Source organism: Lissotriton vulgaris, chromosome 2_1 (genome assembly GCF_964263255.1).
Source record: "Lissotriton vulgaris chromosome 2_1, aLisVul1.2, whole genome shotgun sequence".
Classification (NCBI taxonomy): domain Eukaryota; kingdom Metazoa; phylum Chordata; class Amphibia; order Caudata; family Salamandridae; genus Lissotriton; species Lissotriton vulgaris.
The window spans coordinates 1,557,195,048-1,557,210,741 of NC_141687.1; the positions used below are offsets into that span (position 1 = coordinate 1,557,195,048).

The 15,694-nt window shown below is 44.8% G+C and overlaps 2 protein-coding genes across 2 annotated transcripts in view; one reads left to right on the forward strand and one right to left on the reverse strand.

Moving 5' to 3' along the window:
* Nucleotides 1–3,001, reverse strand: part of IQCB1 (IQ motif containing B1) — a 308,848-nt gene extending 305,847 nt beyond the window's left edge. The window contains exon 1 of the mRNA XM_086958877.1: nt 2,927–3,001. The gene's annotated coding sequence lies outside the window, so the exon portion shown is untranslated. The remainder of the gene's footprint in view (nt 1–2,926) is intronic.
* A 714-nt stretch (nt 3,002–3,715) lies between these two features.
* The window catches only part of EAF2 (ELL associated factor 2), a 207,955-nt gene continuing 195,976 nt past the window's right edge, over nt 3,716–15,694 (forward strand). Inside the window, exon 1 of the mRNA XM_086957444.1 lies at nt 3,716–4,071. Coding sequence (XP_086813570.1) covers nt 3,969–4,071 — 103 coding nt within the window. The 5' untranslated portion in view covers nt 3,716–3,968. The remainder of the gene's footprint in view (nt 4,072–15,694) is intronic.

A 15,694-nucleotide genomic window follows, 5' to 3' on the forward strand; every position in this document is an offset into this window, starting at 1 on the left:
TGTACGTGCTGTATATATAATAATTGTCTGTTTTTGTTTTTATCGTGTAAATATTTCATATATGTAATTGTTTGTTTTATGTACAATTGCTTCTAGCCCTGAAGAAGTCACGTTAGTGACGAAACGCGTTGGCAGCTAGCAATTTTTTGAACTTCTAATCTTTCATGAATAAAAAGTCTTTCAACACAACTTTCAAGACTTGGACTTCACTTTTCCTTGGAAAGCGTTTTATGTTATATGTCTGGAAAATACTGTTGCATTATTTAGCAGAAAACATATAATTTGTATATAATTTCCTTTGTGCGGGTCATGTTGTTTTGTCTATGGTATGTGATGTTTTGCATCACTATATAGAGGGTGTTTACGGGTCACACCCTCGACCAATACGCACAGGGTTCTGATCACTTGATAAAAGACAATATACAGTGGAATAGTGTGCAGGTAGAAAATAGCTCTGATCCCAGTTCTGTTGTGCTTTTCCAGAACGGAAGAGACAGTGTTGGGAGAAGTGTCCGTTTAAATACCCTGTCTAATTAGAAAAGTCAACACACCTGTGTACCCTTCAACTTTCCATGATAAAGAGTGAGCACATATTTATGTATTAGAGAGCGAGTTTTTTGCCATACTGCCAAAATTATATGCCTCCTAAATTGCATATGGAGAAAATAAGCTGGTAGCACATACAAATTCTGTATTTGCAATACCCGAAAGTATTTAATAACAAATACTGGAATAATCCGTGAATCAGGCTTATACCCGGCGCGAACACCATAAGACTCTTGCTCTAAGGCACGCTGCAAAAGCAATCGTGCTACACGCACGTGTAATCAAGAGCTAAGAAATCAACTATAAGGCTTTCGTATTGGTAAAGTGTCAACACATGTTTTAAACATATCTCTGGGGTGCTGGGCCATTTTCTCAAACGTCACCGCCAAAGTTTCTGCTTGGTATGTTCCATATAGAGAACATCAACTAATAGCATGTGCAGATTCAATATTTACAAAACCCAACAATAATTGTTGAAAACCAGATACTGCAATCATTTGTAAGTCAAGCTATATGACCGGAACGAAAACCATAAGTCTCTACGTCACAGACTCGCTGCCAAAGCAATCGTGCTACATGCACGTGTAATCATAAACGATTAAATCAAGTGTAAGATATAAAGATTTAGTATTAACAGAATGTCAAACTCGTTTTTAAAAATATCTCTGGGGTGTTGCTAATATGAACCATTAGTTATTATATATGGAACCTCTCCTTAATGCAGTAAATGAGCAATGAGGGTGATACTAGTAAAACAAGTTTAAACAAGGCAGCGCTGGGAGGGGGGCTGGGCACGAACTGAAGTGCTCTGGCAAGAAGCATCAGAGGTGCCACTGGGAGAGCTGCGCTTAGAGCTTAGTGCCGGCACAAAAGGGATGCTGTAGGGCAGGAGTGAGGTGCACTGGCAGAGCTGCGCGTGGGTCTGCGCATTGGAGCAGTGGGGCCTACTGCAAGAAGCATCAGAGGTGCCACTGGGAGACCTGTGCTTAGACCTCAGTGCTGGCATAGCAGAGACGCTGCAGGACAGGAGAGAGGTGCATTTAATGGGCCAAGACATTTCTGCTACTGAAATAGCAGGCGATGCTGCAGGGCAGTGCTGATGTAACCTGGAAGAGCTGTGCTTGGAAGTCCGTGCTAAAACAGCAGGGGCGCTGCAGATTGTGGTGCACGGGCAGAGATGGGTGTGGGTGTCAGCACTGGCACAGCTGGGCTAGTTCCGAGGTGCATTGACAGAGCTGCGTGCGGTTTGTGGACTTTGAAATGGTGAGACTGATAAGCATAATGTCAGACGAAAGGAAGAAAGAGTGAAAGCAGTTGTTCTTCAAGCCAAAGTAATCCACTCACTTAAAGACGAGTCCCAGCTCACAGATGGACTTGGAGGATGTGAATTCTCATAACAAGCAGATGAAGTGACAGGGGCACAGCAGCCTTTGATGTGCGAGCGAGTGGGAGGGAACAGCAGGGGGCGGAGAAGCAGATTGCCTTCAAGGCAGGAGGCAGGCAGAAGGCTCGAGCAAGCTCGTGCACGAGAGCACATGCACTCGTGAAAAACCTCTTTTTTGGGCTCATGGAGAAACTCTTGGTTTCACTGCTATAGACTCGTCCTATTCCATTCCTGCGGAATGGAAATAGGCCGAAATGGTGAGACTGATAAGCATAATGTCAGACGAAAGGAAGAAAGAGTGAAAGCAGTTGTTCTTCAAGCCAAAGTAATCCACTCACTTAAAGACGAGTCCCAGCTCACAGATGGACTTGGAGGATGTGAATTCTCATAACAAGCAGATGAAGTGACAGGGGCACAGCAGCCTTTGATGTGCGAGCGAGTGGGAGGGAACAGCAGGGGGCGGAGAAGCAGATTGCCTTCAAGGCAGGAGGCAGGCAGAAGGCTCGAGCAAGCTCGTGCACGAGAGCACATGCACTCGTGAAAAACCTCTTTTTTGGGCTCATGGAGAAACTCTTGGTTTCACTGCTATAGACTCGTCCTATTCCATTCCTGCGGAATGGAAATAGGCCGAGACCTAAAAAAAAAAAACATTAAAAATGACTAACGTTTGAGCCAATGGGTAAAGTCGGCAGAACCATGCCTCATGCTTTGGTCGTAAACAGACCAATGGACGAAGCCCGCTGACAGAAAGCATCTCAAGGTATGTATTGTATCCATTTTTTTTAGAGAGAAAAAAAGACAAACATCTAAAGCCGACTGAAAGGCCATCCTTGGAGAGCGAATAATATCGGAAGTTGAAAAAGATTTACGCTTTCTCTACAAAGGGATGAATTGGTACACGAAGCAAAAAATTACGTTCCCAAAATGAATAACAATTGCATTGCAGTGGTCTCTCCAATAGTACCAAACAGACTGCACTGAGGAATTTCAAGTTACCTTATTTTTTCAATTAAAAAAGGGAAGATGAGTCGCCCACTCGCCCTTTCTTCCTTCACCAGTTCTATGATACCAACAGGCCCTAGCAACGGGCGACTCGGCGGGCTACGCGCCTCAAAACACTAGGGCACGCACTAACATTTGGAACAACCGGCGGCCATGTTAGGTAAGAGAAACTAATCTGAGGACGGGGTCCTGACATCTCGCTAAAACAGGCTATAGCTGCAGCAGTCGAAAAGATCTTTCTTATTTGCGCGTTTCCGGTGCTTTAAGGACAATGAGTTTTCAAATAGAAATAAAAAGACAGCATCTTGAACGTCACAGATAATAATGATCTCATGCCACGCCGCGTCTATCACTGATTGCTCCTGATCGAGTGAAGACCTACTACCAGGGTGGCTTCCACGTCCTGATGAACTAAAACTCCAAGTTGTTATTCAGAAAAAACTACACGTGACAGATAACTTCACACTTTTCTAAATGTTTTCCAAATAAATCCTTCTACGGATCTTCCATATTGTATTAATATAGAATGACTTCAAACCGTTTCAGACAATTAACTTTTATTAGCCACGTCTTCGTGGTGGTTCGACAAAAACTACAAAGTATACCGTTTAAAGATGGCCTTGGGGCGCTCTTGCGGATGCACGTAAACGCTTCATTATGGTGCGAAACCCCCGGCAATTCAAATGAAAGATTCCCAATTCTGTATCAACGAATGCTGGTAAATTAATGCTCGTTGACTCTGTGTTTGCTGACGTTCAAAATACAAGAACATTCAGGAGATACGATTCACTTCTTTGATTAGCCCACAAAAGATGTCCGCCACGCTGACAAGGAGTTGACTATTAGTTTCACAAACACGTGTATATGCCGTTGGGAACCCAAACGCACGAGCCCGGCATTCTCCCAACCACACAGTGCGCGCGCCTGTCTGCTGTGTAGGGAAAGTTTTCTTGGCAGACTTCGCTACCCCCACCTTTCTTTCTTTTGCGTTCAACAGATGGTTGGTCAATTTTGACAGCGGGTGCCGGGTTGGAGGATGAATGGCGCAGCCTTCCCCATCTTCGACAGCAAGGAGAGAGCACTGAAACTTGGAGAGAGCTTCGAGAAGCAGCCACGCTGTGGCTTCCACACCATCCGATGTAAGAACCCGGCAGAAAGCCAGTCTGTCCTTTGATGGGTGGTTGGAGGAAAGGGTGACATAGCGAGGAAGAGGGTTAACCGACGCTCCTTGTTCCCCGCAAAGGCCATAGGGTTCCTCGGTTACTTTTGAAACTTTGTATTGTTTTGTATCTTTTGCGCAGCACACATGCGTTAATGTCATAAACTGTTTGTTCGATGCTACTACTGCACCGCATGCATTTGGTGTAAATATGGTTGAGACACTATATCGGTATCGTTTACAATTAGTTCGGATTAAACAGTTTAACAACCCTTTATTAGCCACGTTTGTCTCTGGATAAGCAAGATGTAAGTATTACATACATGCCAACATTTTAGACAAGGGCAGTGGGAGATTTTAAAAATAAAAATTCGGTAGAATGTATTTCTCCCATTGACTGCTATTGAAGCAGAGGCAATTTCACTGCCAAAATAAAGCCTTTTTATCGTGAGTCTCCCGTTAGAATCGGGTCTATTGGCGTTTATGGTATTAATCTCAAAACGCAAACTGAGACTAGAAGTAAATACTACTTTTTTGTTTTCAGAGCGTTCTTAGGAGAGGCTATGATCTGGCAAAGAATGAACGTGTGTCTCTTTGGCTGAGTCTCGGACCCTGACAAGTTGGGTGATTAACAGTGCTACACGAGATGCACTTTCAAAAGTTGTTTTCATTATTTTTTTTTCCAAATTTCAGAAGTAATAGGCCAAGCTCGATGTGCGCTGAAATGAAATAAGTAATTATGTATGCTATTATGGTATTTAGAGTTTAATTTTCCATTCCCCCCCCCCCCCCCCCCTTCCATTTCCTGCATGAAAGCGTGGTCGTTGCTTGGACTTTTGCATTTTACAGTTCTCTTGTAAGTTTGTTTTTCTTCCATCATGTAATACGATGAATTAATACTTGAAGCCGTTTTATTTGATGCAGGAAGCAGGTCGTGAAGCTAATACTGGCCCGCAGGGGTCGTCATCAAATTTACTTGGACAGGGTGACGTTTCTTTAGTTCTTTGCTGATGAGTTCATGATCGTTGACATTTCTATTTAATGGGACCCGTTTTTTTCTCTCTTTATGGGGCTGGCTATAAGTAGGCAGGTGAAAGGAAGTGAGGCTCCACACAGCAAGGTAGGAAGGAGGACACTTTATTCCAGCCAGACACAGGAGCTCCCCGGCAGCAACTCCCGATGAGAGCACATTCCCCGCAGAGTGTTCCACGCAGGGAACGCTCATGCACTAAGGTTCCCAGAAGGGAGAACCAGATCCCAACACACCTCCCCTCCTTCAACAGAAAACAAAACAGAACCAAAATGACAAGGAAAGAAAAGTGAAGAGGAAAAGGAAAAGAGAGAAGCGAAACGGAATAGACAAAGAGAGAAACAAGAAAAAGAGGCACACGCACAACTCCAGAAAGAGAACATACCCAGAAAGAACAAAAGCCATGAAAAGGACAGTGATGACAGAACCCCAGACTACAACACATTATAATCATGAAACTAGCAGGTAAACGCTTCGTCCTGAAAAACCTGGATGACACACAGACTACTACATATTGTAATCATGAAATTTAGCAGGTAAACGCTTTGTCCTGGAAGGCCTGGATGACACACGGAAAGGAGAAGCACGACCAGGAGGAACAACACCATTCTTACCATCCCTACCAAGAACATCAGAAGACACTTCAACGGGAGGAGAATGTGTGCCCAATCTTTTGTTGACCTCGCCAACCATAGACTTAGGAACAATGGAAATGCAAGACTTATTCCACACTCTACCGTCCGTCAGTACCACCACACGTTCTTTCATCACAGACACCCTTTTAGGGGATGAAAACCGAGATTCACCTTTGCGGAGAAAACCAGGTTTCCTAAACCGCACCCAATCACCCACCATAATATCCAAAGGATGACTCGCACCAGGCCTGGTATCATACTTCACTTGTACAGCAGCTCTGACATCCGTTACACCAGACAATTTACTAGAATCGACCACCCTTCTAGACATCCATTCCTTGTTCAGTTTGGAACCAGCCACCCTTCCACGAAGCAAAGTGAATGGGGCAACACCAGTGCTAATATGAGGAGTAGTTCTCACAGCCCACAACATATCACAAAGAGCTTTACGCCAATGCAACCCATTCACCAAAGCAAGTTGCACCTGTTCCTTGACAACCCGGTTGAAGCGCTCGACTAAACCATTACTACGTGGGTGATAAAGTGACGTACAAACATGCTTGATGCCCGCATCCCTAAAAAATCCCTGCATCTCAAAAGAGGTTAACTGAGTGCCGTTATCAGAGACCAGCTCTTCCGGAAAACCCTCCCTAAGAAAAACATCAAGAAAGAAATCCATGATGGATGACGAGTTGGCATTGTCAACAAACCTCACCTCGGGCCACTTAGACATGTAATCAACAAGAACAAGGGCATACTTGGGAGAACAACCAATGAGACCAAAAGGACCAGAAATATCAAAAGCCAATTTTGACCAAGGTAAATTCTTCACCACAATAGGTTCAACAGGGGAAGGTCTTGTCACTTGAGACTTGTCACTAGTGACACACGTACAACAATCACGCACAATGTTCCATATCTCTATCGAGCGCTGGCCACCAAAAATCTTGTCTAACCCTACGCTTCATGGCACGAATGCCAGGATGGCCTTCGTGAGCCAAATCAAGAATTCTGCTCCGAATCGGAAAAGGAACCACAAGTAAACCACACCTACGTAATATGCCATCCATAACAGACAACTCATCTTTGACCCTTTTAAAAGGAACCAATTCAGAAGGGCAATCCTTATCACATGGCCACACCCCCGATAAACAATCAATTACCTTCAAAACCACGTTATCTTCAGCTACTCCATCCAACCACTCGCGCTCAGAAAGAGCACAACCAACAGTGTCATACAAAGAACACACAGCACACACCATTTCCAAATCATCCCGCTCAAGAGTGTCATTCTCAGAACAAAGGGGCAATCTAGACAGACAATCAGCCACATGATTCTTAACACCGGGCACGTACTCAAGACGATAGCGGAATTCTTGCAACCTGAACTGCCATTTGGCGACACGTGGTGTAGCCCTGCCACCCCCCCTTGTAGTGAATAAGTCAACTAAAGGTTTGTGGTCGGTCCTCAAAATGAATTCATTACCCCATAAGAAGTTCTTGAAATGCTGCACGCCCCACCACAAGCCCAAAGCTTCCTTTTCAACTCTTAAGGTACACCTCCTATAAAATGGGATGATTGGAAAGACACTTTTGAAGCTTACTTATAAGCAATTGACAGAGAGACTTTTACTTCTAAAAAAAAGAAAGCGTTGTTAATTTACAATCTTGGGGCTGAGGGCAGGAGCGTTTTAAAAACTCTTCCCATGGAAACTGTAAGCACCTTAGTGACCGGTGGGGACAGTGGTGATTCTTTGTTAGTGGATGAGTATGCCACAGTCGTCAAAACCCTGGACAAACGTTTTAGTCCAAAAAGGAACATTGTTCTTGAACGACACAAATTTCTTCAACGAGCGCAAATTCCTGGTGAATCAATTGATGATTTTGTGGCTGCGCTCAGAACTCTCGCTGTAAATTGTAACTACAGGGAATTTAGGGATGAAATCATCCGGGATCAATTGATTGAGAAGACCTCCAATAAAAAAATTCAAGAGAAACTGTTATCGTCTGATGATCCTGACTTGGAAACTGCACTCACTCTTGCCAGATCCATTGAACATTCTCAATTTTGTGTGAAAGAGATGAGCAATCCTTCCTCTTCTGGCGAAGTTAAACTTTTGAAATCCAATTCCAAACCCACCAAATTGCCGTCAGTCATTAAGCCTGTTTCTGGAGTTCCACGTTCCTCTGCTGTGACTTCCAACCAAGCCAAGTCTACACCCAAGGATTTAATATGTTTCCGTTGTGGTAGTACCACTCATCTTGGCAATGCTAAGTTTTGTTTTGCACTTAATCAAACTTGTTATAACTGTGGAAAGAAGGGCCATTATTCTAGGATGTGCAAAGTTGCTTTCACCAAGAGGAATCAGGATCAAGTTGTGAAAACCATCACTGATGACTCTGACGAAGAGTGTTATGAACTGCTTATGCTGTCTTCTTCTTCGTTTCTTGGTGATGGTGTGGTTGAATTAGCTGCTTTGGGGGGTGTTCACAAAAGAAAATCACCTTCCTGCAATGTTTCCGTGAATGATACCTGTCTGACCTTTCTGGCTGATTCTGGTTCTCCTTTAACCATAATCAATGCTGCAGATTATGACACGTTAAGTAATGTGCAACTTGTGGAATCTTGCATAAATTTTTTTGCGTATGGGGGAAAACGTGTTGAAGTTTTAGGAAAATGTGTTGCTAATCTCAAATTTCATTCTGATCTTGCTTCTAGTACCGTATTTGTGGTCAAGGAGGGTGCCAATCTTTTAGGGTGGGATGATCAGGGGAATTTAAACATTGTCTTAGATCCCAATCATCCTGACATGGTCATTTCTCGTAGCGAATTTTATAATTCTGCTCCTGTTTCTTCTCATATCGTGACTCAACTCTCTGGTGTCAAGTGGGAACGTATGTTCCTTGAGGTTTTCGACGGGAAACTCGGAAAACTTATAGGGTTCCAACACCAAATTATTCTCAAAAACAATGCTAAGGCTGTTGCGCATAAGGTTCGCAAGGTACCCCTAAGTCTTCGCCCTGAACTCAAAAAAGAACTAGAACGGTTGTGTGCGGCAGGTGTAATTGAGCCTATTGAGGGTTCTGAGTGGCTCACACCAATTGTTTTGGCACGAAAATCAGACAATTGTCTGAGGATGTGTGTTGATTTACGTGACCTTAACGCCAACATCTGGGTTGACCGTCAACCCCTTCCCAATATCAATGAATTGTTGACAACCTTAGACAGCGCTAGATTTTTTACTTCCCTCGCTATTTCTTCTGCATACCATCAGATTGAGCTTAGTAAAGAGTCTAGACATTTGACCTCCTTTGTCACTCCCGAAGGCGCTTACCGTTACATTCGTATGCCCTTCGGCCTTGCCTCAGTTTCGGCTATTTTTCAACGTTTGATGAAAAATTTATTTAAGGATATTCCTGGAGTTGTATTCTTTCAGGATGATATTCTTATACATGGGAAAACTGAACTTGAGCATGACGAAAGGGTTAAACATGTTCTGAGTATAGTTAAATCTAGTGGTTTAACACTGAGGGGTGACAAATGCAAGTTTTTGCAAGATGGCGTTGATTATTTAGGTCACCACATTTCCCACAAAGGCATTGAACCTAAATTTAAGATTATGGATGCGATTCAAAATGCGCCCATGCCTACCAATAGGGATCCGCTTCGGTCATATTTGGGGTTAGTGGAATATTATTCCAAATTTGTTAACAACTTTTCCACTAAAACTGCTTCTATGCGCAATTTGCTGAAAAAAAATGTCAAATTTGTATGGGATGAGGATTGTCAGAACAATTTTGTGTCAATTAAGAATGAGATTGTACAAGCTAGTCCACTTAAGTTGTTCAATATTAATGACCTATGCATTATTTCTACCGATGCTAGCAATGTGGGTCTGGGTGCGGTCCTGCTCCAAAAAAGAAGTGATGGTCGCGAAGAAACAATCGCCTTTGCTTCTAGAACACTGAGGGGTGCTGAAAGCACTTATTCAACTATTGAAAAGGAAGCTTTGGGTTTGTGGTGGGGCGTGCAGCATTTCAAGAACTTCTTATGGGGTAATGAATTCATTTTGAGGACCGACCACAAACCTTTAGTTGACTTATTCACTACAAGGGGGGGGGTGGCAGGGCTACACCACGTTCGTATCCCACCCTCGTCGCCAGTGAAAGGAAGTGAGGCTCCACACAGCAAGGTAGGAAGGAGGACACTTTATTCCAGCCAGACACAGGAGCTCCCCGGCAGCAACTGCCGATGAGAGAACATTCCCCGCAGAGTGTTCCACGCAGGGAACGCTCATGCACTAAGGTTCCCAGAAGGGAGAACCAGATCCCAACACAAGAGTTTTGTATTATCCAGTGTGGCAGGAACTTGTACTTGGATTGCGGTGACTCGAATTTTGGTTATGAAATCTGTTTCAAGCGTGCAACTTTTTTTTGCCAATGTTTCCTGGTTGTTGCAGCCGATGGTTAAGTTGGGAATTTCAACTTGGAGTCGGGAGGAGTTTAATTGTTCATAGTTGTGTGCCAGCCAGCCCTGGATTTGGCAATGTCTGCTGCTGTCAGTGATGTGCTCGCGCTCTCTTTCTCTCATATTGGATTTACGTTGAAGTAAGCAGTTGACATCTGTTTGGACCGTGGATCCCATTGACCAACAAGACTCTCAGCTAAGACTGGGTGTGCTCAACTTCTTAATGTACTTTGATTGAGGTTGGCTAGGAAGAATCTGACTGGCCCTCGGGCTTTATAGTGGTCACTTCAGGGTTCTGAAGTTTTAATGTAGTCGTATGGATATATAGAGATTCATGGGGGCCGACTGAATCCGATCTTTCAATAACTCGTCCCGCCCCTGCCTGACTTCTAGATGGCCAACTCCGTGAGACCCTCTGCAATGCTCTTTCCTCCCTTGGTCTATAATCTTTGATCATCGTCAGGACCTTGACCAGCCTTCACCCGTCCCTGTTAAGGACCTTTACTCTGCGAACTTACCTCGACAGCCGAGACCTAGCCATTTTGACTGATGCCCGGTGGAGCTACCTCACGAGCTAAAGGGGAGATGGACTTTGGATTCCCTCCTTGACCATCACCTACCCAGCCGGACTTTGGGCAAACTCTCCTGCGTCTCTCCTGACCTTATCTCCCCCTTCCTCTCTCCGCTCTACTCTTTCCAGCTCCTGACTTTTGCCCTCACTTGTCCTTGCTCTTAGTCCCCACCCTGTTTTTCTGTTAACGTTTTCTCTCGCCACTTGAGACCTAGCTATTTTGTCTGATGCCCGATGGAGTTACCTGGTTTAGCTAAAGGGGAGGCGGGCTGTGGATTTTCTCCTTGGACTTCACCTACCCAGTCGGTCTTCAGACAGACTTCCTTTATTCTTTCCCCTCATCCTCCCCTTCCCCCCTCCACTATTTTTCTCTTTCCTTTCTCTCCTCTCTTAATGTATTGCTTATTTTTTGACGCATTGTGTAATTGTGATCATTTTCTGTTACCTTGTGGAACCTAATGTAAAGCGCTCTGATACCTTCGGGTCTAGCCAGCGCTATATAAAACTCTTTTTAAATAAATAAATAGTTGATGGTCAATGAGATATGTAGTGTACCACTAAAATACAGTGGTCTTGAATCTGTGACAGCTGGGCGCCAAGAACGAGAAGATCCTGTGTCATCATCCGAATTCCCATTTAGCAACAACTGAGGCGTCCCCGCGGTCACCCTCATTACAAACCCTCTTAGGGGTTGGGGGACCCTCCCCTGTGGGATTAGCGATAGGGATCTCTGACGGGACCTGCGCAGGGACCTCGGAACGAGCTTGCCCCAACTTGGCGCGCGCCTGAATAATGCGCTCTGATAGGCGCTGCTCCATGGGGCCCACTACTTCGTTCGCACACCTGTAAATAAATGTATCCACTGCCTCAAAGAAGGCATCCTCATAAGGGAGATATTCAGTCTCCTCCTCAACATAGACCTCGTCCTGCTCCATTGTGCACTAATAACAAGGAGACGGGCACAATCCTGAATGCCACTGCAAACAGAGTCCCCCGGGTCACCCGAGGGTAAAATATGGGCCGACCGTAGGACTGCAAAGCTGTTGGGGCAGCAGTAACACTGCATGTAGGGTGAGCACTATAACCCCAGGCCAGTGGCGGCTGGTGACATTTGAAATAGGCAGGGGCGTGGCATGGAGTGGTGAAGAGTGGCGTGAAGAGGAGTGGCGTAGGCTGGGGAAGAGTAGCATGGAGTGGAGAAGAGTGGCATAGGCAGGAGAAGGGTGGAGTGGGCTGGAGAGGAGTGGCGTAGAGTAAAAAGGCAGTTTTCTGACAATAAAGTGTGTCCACCGCCACCAACTTTCAAACATTGTGTGGTCTGTGCTCAATGTCTGCAGCCAGTGTCAAATGTTGAATACCTCTTTAGAGTCACTTTCCCCAAGGGTCACTTTCCGACTGCTTACCCACGCACACAAATCACTCTACGACATCGGTCCAGAATGCCTCAACTCACGACTGTCCTTCTACACCCCCTCCCGCCAACTACGGTCTTCCAGCCAAGCCCTCGCCACTGTACCTCGCATCAACAAGACCACCATGGGAGGCAGATCCTTTTCATACCTGGCTGCTAAAACCTGGAACTCACTCCCCGCTTACCTTTGCCTTACCCAGAACCACCTAGCATTCAGAAAGCAACTTAAAACGTGGATATTTGACAAGTAATCCTCCTCCCCTTCCTAAGCGCCTTGAAACCCTCTGGGTATGTAGTGCGCTATACAAATTCTATGACTTGACTTGACTTGACTCAGCAAAAAACCACTGCGGGGACAATACATAGTTTTAAACTGCAGTACAAAATAATGTCAGTATCTCATGGTAATAGCTCCTAAGCGAGGATAATCAAGTCTGAGCTATGTAAGCAGTGATGGCAGATTTTCCATCGCGCTTCTTACTAGTGCATATATTGTTTTTTCCAGTCATCCCCAAAAGCAGTGAAACGTGAAGGTATACTAATTATTGCCGCAGTTTGGAACAATTTATAATATTTAAGATGGAGGGAATTTATAGAGGTCAAATGAACCCCCATCACCAATGCGGTTGACCCACAAAAACAAAATAAGTACACGTCATGCGTTGAATTCACTTTAGATGCTGCTAGTATGTGCTCTTGTTGCTCGGATCAACAGCACTTACTTCACCCACAGGATTTCTTAAGTGTGATCTGTAAGTTACACCAGAGAAAGAGCTCAATCTACTGACCTATTTTGTCATCGTTACTATGACATTTCTTATGAAAATACCAACTTACACCCCCGTGTCTCATGTGAAATGCATTTCCTTTTCTGAGAGCCACCTGTTCAATCTCGTGCTTCAGCAGCAACAGTAACTAGGCGCCAACCATCACAACGGCCCCGTTAATAACAGACTCTGACTCAGAATAATAAAATAAATGTAAAAAAACGTACCTTGGCTTCCCGTTCTGACTCCCGACTCGAGTCCTGTCCCGAGACTACAGACTCCCGCCATCCTGGATTTGAATGCCTCGTCAGTCGTCACTGAAGGCTGCAGGCAGCCTCCCTCTCCTCCATGGCAGCCGGCGCTGATTGGTTCGGCCGGCTGCCCTAAACACGTCATTTCTCCTAGTCTGCATGCTGCAGACCGGAGAGTGGGAGGAGGCTTGGGGGAGCGGCTTGCCCACTGTTGCTAATACTGTCTGTTTGGACAGCCTCTCAGGCTGTCCAAACAGTCAGTATTAATAACAGTGGGCAAGCCACTCCCCCAAGCCACTCCCCCCTGCCCTGAGGCTCGAGAAAACAGGAAGTTTTGCTGACTGCTTTCTCGCCGTGCGAGAAGGGCAGGCAGAAACAAATGGTAGTTATAAATAAATAACTACCATTTGTTTCTGCCTTCTTCTCGCACAGCGAGAAAGCAGGGGGGGCGGCGCCCAAACGCCCCCATGGTAAAACCGCCACTGCCCCAGGCACGCTAGGCCCTCTCCCAGGACCTGGCCTCTCCCCGCCTCCGAGCGCACCCTCAAGGTGCTCAGAAACAAATTCAGCCCACAGGCGTTACACGCGGTTTAACCGCAATACGGACCCCCGCCGGGCTGTTCAAGAAAGCGGTTTTCAAACAAATGCGGGCAATACAGACCCTTTTACAAGGGCGTTCCGGTGAGGCGGTTCGGGGACAAGGCTCTCGCGACTCGCTCACACAGAACGGCTCCTCAGATGGGGATCCGCGCCGTCCGACCAATGAGACGGGAGAGCGCCCCTAGAGGTGAACTGAAAACACCGCAATGTAAGCGTAAGGAGGCTCTTGCGGCTGATCGGGAATCTGTGGAAAGAACACTGTTTAAGCCGCACAATACAGCTTCGCAATAACAACAATAAGAATCCAGATTGTCTTTTAATTTCCAATAAGTATCAATCAATGTCTTAGCAGCAACAGCATTAGCACTAGAAACATCCAGCTTTCTCTTGGCATTACTGCAGCATTAATCCTCAATCTGAGGAGGTCTCACACACAGAGGGATTAGGCTTGGTTCTTCGGGGCAAGAAGTTGTAGGACCCACCCTAATGTGTCCAAGAATTTCTTTCCAGTAAATATGCACGCAGGGGCATTTTCATCAGATCTACATGATTGAACCACTCTGTTGGAGCAGCTGAACAGGTCTGTGGTTGAAAAATAAATTGTATGCTGCTGCTGTGGGGTAAAGTACCACTAATACATGACTTAGTATGCTGATTCCCTTTATGTGATCCTTCAAAAGGTGTGCGGAAACTTTACACAGCTCAAACCATGCTTCATTTCCAGTGACCTGGTTTAATCAGTCACCACTTAATACTTGAATGTGTCATTGCACTGAGAGTGGGCTGTGTATTTTATATGCATCTGCGATTAAACCCTTGAACCATTATATTGTGTTACATATAGTTAAAACCTTGTGAAGTGGCTGCTAGTTTGTTCTGCGAGTGCAGTCCCAAGTGATTTAGTTGAATGTATTGTAATCTATCCTGCACATTAATGCTAAATTATTTTTTGCAAACTTCAAATGATTTGAACTGCTACGGCATGAAGAGGTCATATAAAATCACACACTCTCCATGTTTCAGTCTTATAAAGGCTTTAAAAAAACTTTTTATTGAAGATAACACACTTAGAAATACAAACATTCAATTGGTACATGTCTCAAGGAAGGTGGCAATATGTATTTGTAACAGGGGTCCAGCAGAAGCATGTAGACACAGTTCATACAATGACTAGTGTGGGTATAAGTGAGGAAGTCTGGGGTATATACTATCTGGCATCATGTGCCGGTGGCTAGGAGACATCTGGTTGAGGCGTTCACCGTGGTTCAAGTTGTTGAGAATTAGGGGTCCGTCTCTGAAGAGGATGGGCCTGAGTCTTATAAAGGCTTAACATAGATGGCGTGTTTGTTTGGGGGTGGTGAGGGGATGAAGTCGAATGGCTGTTTTTGTCCTAAACCAAGAGGTCTTTTTTCACAGAAATAAGTAGATAAGCATTTTGCAACGTCTCCTCTTTAACGAAGATACGTCTGTTCATGACCTACCCATTGCTGCCTGATCCATAAACTGCCATCTCTTCTCCAATTTCTCAACTGTTCATTTTTAATCATCTGGTGGGTACTCTTTGATATTACTTTTGAACATCATGCCAGGTCCCCCACCCTCAATTCCCTCTAGGTCGAAGAAAAACTGTTTCTTTATTGTTGCTTTGCCCCACAACCCAAATAAATGTATCCTTTTATACTCCTCTGTTGTTATTTAATTATACATAATTCATGTTTATAACGGATACAGCAAATAAGGGGGTATGTTGGTCTTCAGTACATGATTCGAACTAGCGAGGATCTATACTGTGGTGCCATTGCTGCACGTCTTCCATTATTTTGCTGCATTATGCTGGCCAATTGGTGCATATCCAGAATCCACCATATTA